Source organism: Chaetura pelagica, unplaced genomic scaffold (assembly GCF_000747805.2).
Source record: "Chaetura pelagica isolate M959 unplaced genomic scaffold, ChaPel_1.0 scaffold283, whole genome shotgun sequence".
NCBI lineage: Eukaryota > Metazoa > Chordata > Aves > Apodiformes > Apodidae > Chaetura > Chaetura pelagica.
In genome coordinates, this window is record NW_009952688.1 from 796,782 (window position 1) to 807,101 (window position 10,320).

A 10,320-nucleotide genomic window follows, 5' to 3' on the forward strand; every position below is an offset into this window, starting at 1 on the left:
GATGCCATTGGCCTTCTTGGCCACAAGGGCACATTGCTGGCTCATGGTCATCCTCCTGTCCACCAGGACCCCCAGGTCCCTTTCTCCTACACTGCTCTCCAGCAGGTCAGCCCCCAACCTGTACTGGTACATGGGCTTGTTCTTCCCCAGATGCAAGACTCTACACTTGCCCTTGTTGAATTTCATCCCCCCCCACCCAACTCTCCAGCCTGTCTAGGTCTCGCTGATACTGAGCTTGCAAGAAGTGGTCCTTGAAGTCCTGCTGGTTCATCAGATGCGTTAGCTAGGATGTCTTCCATATATCTGTTACGCAGGGAAAAATCTCTCTTCTGTGCTAACATGCACCTGACAGAACTGGAGAGGAATGGCAGTGCTGTACCCTACAGACATGAGCAGGATCATGGCTCTTGTTCTCTTACACATCCAAGAAAACTTGCATGGCAAGCATTCTGAATTTCCAAGCTGAGACATCACTCTGGAGTGAAGGTAAGGCTTACTTTTTGTGTTCTCAAGGATGAGTGCCAGATCCTGCCTCATCTATAACTCTTTTTATTGTTCTTTTTTTTTATCCCTCTTTTTTTTTTTGTCAGCAGAAAGCAGACTTTAAACAAAACACCCCTGTAAATACAGAAGCAATGTATTATTCAATGGATTTTTTTTCTGCAACTCAGGAAACTCTCCAGATGAATCAAAAATCTTTAAGTCAGCTTTCCTGTTAGGTAGGTATGCTGTTAGCAATATAGCCAGTTCAGGCATTAAACTGGATCAGAGTATGTTATTTTCTCACTGGATCCTGTCCTACTTCAGGTTTGATTTATTCTGTATGTTACAGAAATAAATATTTAATGGAAGTGATAGCCCTAATTTATCCTTTTTTTTTCAAAAATCTGTTGGAAACTTTTTTTTGTTGCTGTTGTAGGCCAACTCTGGGCTGGCCAATTGTAATGAGAGCTCAGCAGCTAACAAATGCGTTTTGTATATTTCTGTGCATAAATTATTTTTAGAACAGCAACAATACTAATGGAATCATGTGTAAGACAGATAATAGGCTACTGCTTCAAAAATAAATGTCTTGGTCTTGCTCTACCATTAACACTAATGTCTTCATATTTGCCTCTCAGCAGCTGACCAGTTGCAATGTCTAACTCCAGTAAACTGAGGCGTGAGAAAAGGCTTCTGATTACATATTTGGTGTACACTTGCATATCTAGAAGACAAACCCCATCCTAAAACCAGACCAGTAACTGCTTATGTCTCTGACAAGACATGTACTGCGACTAGAAGAACCTCTGGCTAGCAAAGAAAAAAGCAACATACAGGGGTGTTGCCACCTCTTTCCCAGCACTGTAAACACCCACTGCAAATCCCAAATGAAGTCCCCCAGGTTGAATCCTGTCAAGTAGTTATTAATTTCCAGAATTGTACTAATCTGTTAATTTTCATTGTTTGCTTGAAATTCTGGTACACTGTAAACAGCAGACTGAAGACAAGTGAGGCAGTAACAATTTATCTACTCCTTGGGATAACCAAGGAAGGTGAATAATAACATGAAGGTTTAATTGAATTTGAATTTCAGAGGTTATTTCAAAAATAACTGTGGTCATCCAAGAGCTTCCAAACGATAACTTTGATCCTGTGGGCTAGGCTGTCTCACAGTAATGCTGTTGTGAGTTAGACAAGTCAGACAAGACCTCATATGATTTGGGAGTGCACATTTCACAGTTAAGTGTAAATTTAGTTTGAACTTTTTAAAAAACTCTTCAACCACTTCCACTTCAGAGGATATTAGAGACTCTTCAAATGCTGAGAGTTCCATCTTTAACATACTCCTAACTGGTTTCACATCCACCTGACACTATCCTCTGCTGCAGTAATTCTTCTCCTCCACCTTTGCATTACCAGATAAATATACTAAGTTGGTTTTTTTTAGTCTGTTGCATTCAAGCTTTCAATTTCCTATATTCTTTTCCCTACCTATGTAAGTTTGTAATCTATCATCTTTGACAATGGGGTGACAAAAATCATGTACCACTGTACTGCTCCAGGTATAGTATCACTCTGCCTTACAGAAATAAATAGTATTTCTCTGTTGTCCTTCACACAATACATTCCAGTAATATATTGTCTTCTCATAGGCATATCACAATTCACCAACCAATACACTCATGTTTCTCCCTGTTGTTTCAAACTGTAACCCCTTGCCTTATCAAAGATTACTCTGAGACTCCAAAATGCAGTCTTCCTCTCTACCAGTCCCTCCATGTCTGTACTAATAACAACTGTTCTGGTTTACCTAATAAATTCCTAAAGGCACTACAGCAATGGCGTTACAGAGTTTCAGGTAGATTGCCTTTATTGTACTTCCCTTGTTAAAGGAAACCACAGCTTTTCTCTTATGAATGGAAGAAATGAGATCATTTGCTCACAGCCCACCTTTGGTAAACATGTATTATTTTATTCAATTCCATGTTTACTCCCTATTCTCTATTCTTTCCCTCCTTATTAATTCTTTTACCTCATATAGCGTTAAAAGATCAGACTAACTGAACAATTTTTACCTCTCTTACATATAATACATCCTTCTTATATTCCAATTACATAGCTCCACCTCTCTTTATAGATAGAGTCATTAAAAGCCTCACTATCAGACTTGTGATATCATGCCTTGTCATCTCAGGATGAGAGGAGCTAGCCAGCATCAAATAAATCACATTAAGCTCCTTGCAGTTTGCTTCTACCTCAGATACTGTTATTTCTATGCTCACAAAACTATATGAGGAGGGTCATCCTGGATCAGACCAAGGGTATCTCTGGGCCTTAATCCTCTCTGCAGTCAGAGCCCTAAGCAGATGACTCAGAGAAGTAAGAATATGACAAGCAGATACAACACTTCTGCCTAGTTCTCTGCTTCCAACTACTTTCAGCTCAGAAAATTTAATGTAATTCTTATTTGGTGTTCTGTGTTCTCCATGTTCTGTTTGCTGCCTTTACTGAAAACTGAGGAAAAGTTTCAAATATACATCACTGCCTTCAGATGTAGCACATCCCCTTCTCTCTAGGTACATTTGAGTGACAGACATACTGAGATTTACAAGAGTCCCTCATCACGGTCTAGAGGCAAATACTTTCTGTCATTCCAGTTTCTATCCACTGATATTCTTCTTTGTATTATCATCCTTCCTTCTGCTGGAATCCCTGGTTATCTCCATTCTTTTTTCCATTGGCTGCCTCGCTCTTCTGTTTGCCAAACCATGTCTTCCTTGACCTTTCTCCATATTCTTCTGTGCAGTGCACAACTTCATTCTACTTTTTTTTCTCTTTTTCTCCTCTCCTATGCTTTCTTCTCTCCTTTCTGCCTCTGGCCACATTCTTCCATGGATCATGTTCTTCCTCTCTCAGTCATCTGTTCTCTCTTATTGAATACCAGTACTGTTTTCTTTTTTCATTCATTGTGTTTTCAAATCCTCATCTGACTCCTACCATCATCTCCAGATGTGGCTCTAGCTGTAGGATCTTCTCTTTCATGGCCTCTTACCACAAGTGGTACACCTCTGATAATATCCACTCATTTTCTCTTCTTCTTCCCTTTGGATTGAATCCTCCAGTCATACCTCAGTAGCTATCACAGTCTTTTACTTCCTAGTGCCTATCTTGATGGAAACAATGGTGGAAATTCTAGCCATTGCATCCTTGATCCAGATCAGTCACATGTCCTGCTTGATGTTCCACAGTTCCTCTTCAGCAGTGACCAAAGCCAGTGTGTCCTCAGAAAGCTCTGTTTCAGTTACCATGTGTGGTCCAAAGTGTGTAACCTGTGATTTGGAAGCTCCCAGAAACCCAGTCTCCATTTGCTGCTGACTTGAGACCAGAAATACACATTCTGATGGCATTGAGCTTTGATTTCCATAGACCTACACAAGACTAGATGTAAAGCCCATTATAAATCTGATTCTAGCCTTGGATTACTGCAGGCTGCATTTTTCCAGTTAATGACTGGAAAATTCAGCATGTTTTTCATACACTGGAAGCTGGTCTACCAGCCTCACAGAGGGTCTCACTTTGGGGGACTAGCTCATAAACAAGCTTTCCCTTGGATTTTTTCAATGTATTGACTTCCTGGCTTCTTTGCAAGTGCCCTGGAAAGTGCTAAGAGTGAAAAACAAAGCACCAAAGAAAGTGATCACAAGAGCCAGCTTCTCACTACTGCCAGTGGAGCATGCAGAGGGTTTTTTACTGTATGGTTTCATTAGTAGAATTTTTATTCTTTTTCATTATCAACTTGTAGCATTCCACCCATTAAGCCCATATGCATATCACAGACTTCAGTCTTAATTCTCCGATATATTCTCAGGTGAGAAAGGTTTTTTAGTTTTAGAAAGGACTGTGAATTGCAGTGCACTATTAATAAGAAGAAACCTGTCAGAACATGTTCCTGATCTGTTTTTACTATAAGGCTTTTGATAGAATGGTGCTGATGGGGTAGTTAAGCCAAATAAATCCTCTACAGTTGAATCAGTCATATGGTATGAAAGTGTTAAAGACACTTTCAGGAGCCAGCTTCAACTACATAGATAAATCTTAGTTACACCAATACATCTACACCTGTTTGAGGGGCAAGCAAAGGATTGAATTCCAACTTCTTGTGTCATAGTTCTCAGTGCATTTTGCTCCATTCAGTATAGAAATTATTTCAGTTTGTCTTCTAAATGGAATAGCTTAGACTGGCTGGGTTAAAAGAACCACCTACAATTCTGTACAGCTTGGATTCTGTTAAACCATAATAGAAATTTCCTGAAACATTTCAGAACATGAAGAAAATATTTCAGGGTTGCCCCATTGTATTCTCATTGCTTGAAGCAGGTTGAGGTTTTTGAAATGGGGATATTGTCACTTTAAGGAGTGGACTGTGGCATCTCTGCACTTGTAGGCTACTCCTCATAGAGCAGCTTGGATTAGGAGTCTGTATCACCCTCATGGCAAGATCACACCAGCTTGGAGCTTGGCAGGAGTTATGATACCTGCTACTCTGAGAAGCCAGACTAATGGAAGCTACTCCAGTTCAGCAGCCCTTGCCATCCCCTCTGCTACTCCATAGGACTGAGTGGCCAACCTCCTCTTGGGATGATCACATCATAACAACTGAGGTATCACCATGCTGTGTAACTACTGACCATGTCTCAGCACTTTGAACACTGGAGAGAGATGCTTCTGTCCCTTTCTACTAAATCAATCCTGCAAATTAGGTCATGGCTCCCAGAATCATAATTTGATTTTAAGTAGGTAGGCTTTGATTTTAAAGAGTTATTAACTTTAATATAAATTCTCTATTATTTACTATTTATAGGGATATAAATAGAAAATATGTGAGTTACAATTCTGTAACGTTATCATTAAACCAATAAAAACTAGTGAAATATGTTTCACTACAGTACTTTAGCTACATTTTGAAAGAATTGTAAATTTCTTTGCCTTTAGGATTACAAGATTTTACTTAAAACGTCTTTTCTTTTCTTTGAAAAGTCACACAATGTTTCTAATTATTTAATTTTTCTATACCTTCCACACTAATAAAAAATGAGACAGAAACATCATAATGCACAAAAGAAAAAAGAAAGCAGTAAATCTCACTTGGAAATCATGTTTGAAGACAAGATTATGGCTTCACACTACTTCGTATTCCCAGAAAAAGTACAGCAAAATGGAAATCCTGTTTTGGAAATACAGTTCCTAGCACAAAATAATGTTTGCATTTTTTAGGGTTGTTACTTTCCAACTGAGACAACTAGCCAGCATGGGTTGCTAAATTACCTAACTTGCATTATGGGTTCATCCAACACCACTCTGAACAGGCTTCTTGCAACATTATGAAATGTACCTGTAACTCCAGGAAAGTCGACTTTCTTACTTTCTTCTTCTCCTCTTCTTTCTTTCCTGTCTGAGCTTGTGTTTTTTGAAGCTCCTCCACATATGCATCATAGATCTCCCACTGAGATAGACAGAGGCAGGATTTGTCAGAATTAGATGACACTCCAGAAAACAGCCATCTACACCATCACAAAAACACAATAGCCCTTACAACAGTAACACTGCCACTGGAATCTGCTGAAGAGAGATGTCTTGTTGCAGAAAAAAAGTGAGAGATTGAAGCCCAGGATTTTTAAAGCTTGATGGGGCATGTCTTACTTTTTAAGAACACATTATTGCATTCTCAACAGTTTCCTTCCTCCAGCACTCTTCTTGGTGCTTAGATTCCATCTCATTTATGTAGGACTTTCTGTTTCACTAATTTACCAGTGTTTAATAGGAAACATGCATGAAACATCTGCTTTATGACATTTATAACATCATGTGGTGATGGAAAGTTCAATTGTAGCTGCTTAACACAATTTAAATCTTGGAGTCCAGCTCTGCAGCATATCATCAAGTGGAAACTGAGAGCAGATTTACATCTTCTGCTATGACACATGCCAGGAGTGTCAAGTAGAACAAAAAGTAACTTTTCTATTTAAGAAGCATCCATTATTATTGGAGTGCTAGTACTGTATCTGAAGCAGGTGCATTACTTTCAGGACAAAACAAAAGGCAATCAAATTCTGACACATCAGCTTAGGACAGAGAGTATGACTCAAACACAAAATACAGATTTGGACATTGCAATAAGGAAAGGTAGCAGAAACCTCTAACCAAAAAACCCTACATTGCAGACAGAATGAAGGTGGAAAGATGTTCCAAATGTCAAGGAAAGAACAAAGATGTGATGAGAAGAGTAGGAGAAGAGGCAGAACAGAAAACTTTGGAAGAGGAAATTATGAGCATAAGGAAGAACAAGAAGGAAAAAGGGTTAAGGAAAAAAAAAAAGAGCTTATATTAAAATGCTATTTTTTATACATTCATTTTTTTTTTCCACAGAGTAAAAAAAGAAAACAAGGGAAAAGCTTTTCTCTTAGCTACAGCATATTTCCCATGTAAAATGTCATGCAAAATAGTATTTTTTACATTTTTAAGGGACTGCAGAAATACCGTATAACAATTGTGGAACAGCTCTTTATAATGAATAAACAGGCACATTCTCACTACATAAAACAGAGCTAAGTCTGTGGCAACAGGTTTAAAGTGGGCCTTCCACATCCCTTATGCTGTAGTTCTCACTGGGTTCAGCTCCAGGCTTTAGAAACCTGCTTTTGCATACAACTAAATTTAGACAAAGTCAAAGAACACTATACATCGATATATATTTGCATATATCAAAATCTTAACAATACTCCCAAAAACTCCATGAACTCTGGTAAATTCCCAGTAAATAACCAGCTCATCCCACCACACAGTGATGGAAGATCTTCAGCAGCAGGACAACCCCCACCCTAAGGACAGCTGCATTGCCAGAGGAGTCAATTGCCTCCCTGCTTCTGCAGAGCCCAGCTGCAGCCCACCTCTTGTTGAGTACAGAACCGTTCTCCTGAGATTTCCCCCTTTCCATTAATTTAAGACTCTGAAAAGCAGACTGGCAAGGGTTGTTGGCAAGTGACAGACCTATTACAAGCAGCTAAACTGAGACTTTTGACCTTAGAAATACAAACCATTATCAAGTTCACCCATTAAGGCAGAAAAGAGGGCCACACTAGTTTGCTCTCAGAATTAAACCAGAGATCAAAGCCACAGTATGGGAGTGCCTTCCACTGCAAGAAATGCAAGCATAGTAATCTTATTTTTCCTTTATCCTATCTCAGTTTCCTAAATATCCTCTAAAAAGCTTTGAAAGTAAAATGGACATACCTGGTTAGCATTGGCTGAGAAATCTTTACAAGGTCTAGGTTCTAACTGACATGCTCTTTCCTGAAAAAAGAAAAAAGCATAAAGAAGTGCAATCTTTGCATTTAAACTCTTTGCAGTGACAAAGATGAGCTGTGGAAATAGCCTTCTCCTAGCAGGTAATTAGAATAATATTTATCTAAGATTAATCCAACATCCAAATGACTCCCAGAGAGCTGCACAAACATTATTGGTGATCATGCACCTATAAATAGAATTTCTTGTGGACCAAAAGGAGATTCATAAGGCAATCTGATTTTTTTCCAACATAATATAAATATTTAATTTCAGTATTTAATTTTGAAGGAATTAAATTGTTTGCTTCTTGTCTACCATTTGAAACATTCTGCAACCAGTTATGGCATCAGTTATGATATCCTACCAAATCTGAAAAGTTTTGAACTATATATTAAAAACCCACTTGAGAACAGCAGCCAAAACAAAGGAGTGGAGTAGAATGATAACCTATAAACATTGATTTGATGTTACTGAAATAATATTTTTATCATCTTTACATCAACATTCTGAAACAAATTAATATATTTCTGTGAAGCTTTCATTTCATGGAATAGCATTTTCTTTCAAAAAACCCTTGTGTCAGGACATTTTTAAGAGGCAGCCTCAGGGGTGGAAGCTGTGCATTCTGTACAGCACACAGCAGTACTTTACAGCTATTTAAGGTCTATGTTCTGCTTTCTGAGGCAGAATTGCACAAAGGAACACAAGTCTCTCCCAGTGAAATCAATAAGAAGAGAATTTGCAGACACGGGGTCAGAGAAATAACAAATTCCATGGCCTCCCCTGGTAGTTTTTAAAGATGCAGAATCTCAGCTCAGTCTTTGCCAGAAACACACCACTGTTGGAAAAACTCTCCCGAGACCCTCTGCCTCTACTAGTAGGAAGACATGGTATTCCTTCTAGGATGTAGTAGCGTCAGCAACATAGTAACTCTTAGATCTCTCCAAGCCTAACAGATGTAAAGGCATCTCCCTTTATGTGAAATGGCTGCAAGAAGGTAGACAGGCTTTCTGAGGAAGATGGATATGACTGCCCTTCAGTGGAGGAGGACAGGGTTAGAGACTACTTGGCCAAACTGGACACCCATAAGTTCATGAGCCCTGATGGGATGCACCTGCAAGTGCTGAGAGAGCTGGTAGATGTTATTGCTGGGACTTTTTTCATCATCTTTGAAAGGCCATGGTGAACAGGAGAGGTGCTGAGGACTGGAAGAAGGTCAGTATCACTCCAGCAAGAAGGACTGTGCTATCATCCAGCATGACCTGGACAGGCTGCAGAGCTGGGCAGAGAGGAACCTCAACAAATGAGGTTCAACAAGGGCAAGTGTAGGGTCCTGCACCTGGGGAGGAAGAACCCCATGCACCAATACAGGTTACAGGGGGACCTGCTGGAAAGCTGCTCTGAGGAGAAGGATCTGGGAGTCCTGGTAGACAGTAAATGATCCATGAGCCAGCAATGTGCCCTTGCTGCCAAAATGATCAATGGAATCCTGGGGTGCATAAGGAAGAGTGTGGCCAGTAGGTCTAGAGAGGTTTTTCTACCCCTCTGCTCTGCCCTGGTGAGGCCACAGCTGGAATACTGCATCCAGTTCTGGGCTCCCCAGTTCAAGAGAGACAGGGAGCTACTGGAGAGAGCCCAGCAGAGAGCAACAAGGATGACTGGGGGATTGGAGCATCTCCCTCATGAGGAAAGGCTGAGAGAGCTGGGACTCTTTAGCCTGGAGAAGAGAAGGCTGAGGGGAGACCTCATCAATGCCTACAAGTATCTAAAGGGTGTGTGCAAGGAGGATGGAGCCAGACTACTTTCAGTAGTTCCCTGTGACAGGACAAGGGGCAACGGGCACAAGCTGGAAGCTCCACTTAAATATGAGGAAGAACTTCTTTACTGACAGAGCACTGGAACAGGCTGCCCAGGGAGGTGGTGGAGTCCCCTTCTCTGGAGATATTCTAGACCCGCCTGGATGCAGTTTTGAGTAATGTGTCCTAGGCAATCCTGCTGTAGCAGGGGAGTTGGACTAGATGATCTCTAGAGGTCCCTTCCAACTCTGACAAATCCATGATTCTGTGATATAATGTGATTCCAAGGCAGCAAGGCAAACAAGACATTTTCTCTCTGAAACTTGTCTTTCTTATTCAAAAAGCTCCTTTTTGAGCACCCGGCTGGGGGCTGGGATCACTGACACGCTCCATCAGGGGATCCTGTGAAGACATGCTCACTGGGAATGGCTGCAGGCTCATATTAGGAAGGAACATAAAGTCTTGGGTGTGTACTGATCCGAAGTTGCATGCACAGAATGGGAGCAAGATGTACCATGTAGCATCAGTAAAGATCTGTCACATTTACATGGGTCTATTACTGTAGTACCTGTACCTAACAAAACCTTCCTCCTTTTAATATAAGGGCACTTATATCCCTGCTTCATAGGTAAGAATTTAAGTACAATGCCATAAAGGGACTCAGTGGCAAAAGGAAATTGAATTAATGGATACCAGG

General features: G+C 40.3%; 1 protein-coding gene across 1 annotated transcript in view; it reads right to left on the reverse strand.

Moving 5' to 3' along the window:
* Positions 1-10,320, reverse strand: part of DNAI1 (dynein, axonemal, intermediate chain 1) — a 141,065-nt gene that overhangs the window by 121,176 nt on the left and 9,569 nt on the right. The window contains exons 7-8 of the mRNA XM_009993806.1: positions 7,774-7,833; positions 5,876-5,986 (exon numbers count right to left, since the gene is read on the reverse strand). Of these exons, the coding sequence (XP_009992108.1) occupies positions 5,876-5,986; positions 7,774-7,833 (171 nt within the window). The remainder of the gene's footprint in view (positions 1-5,875; positions 5,987-7,773; positions 7,834-10,320) is intronic.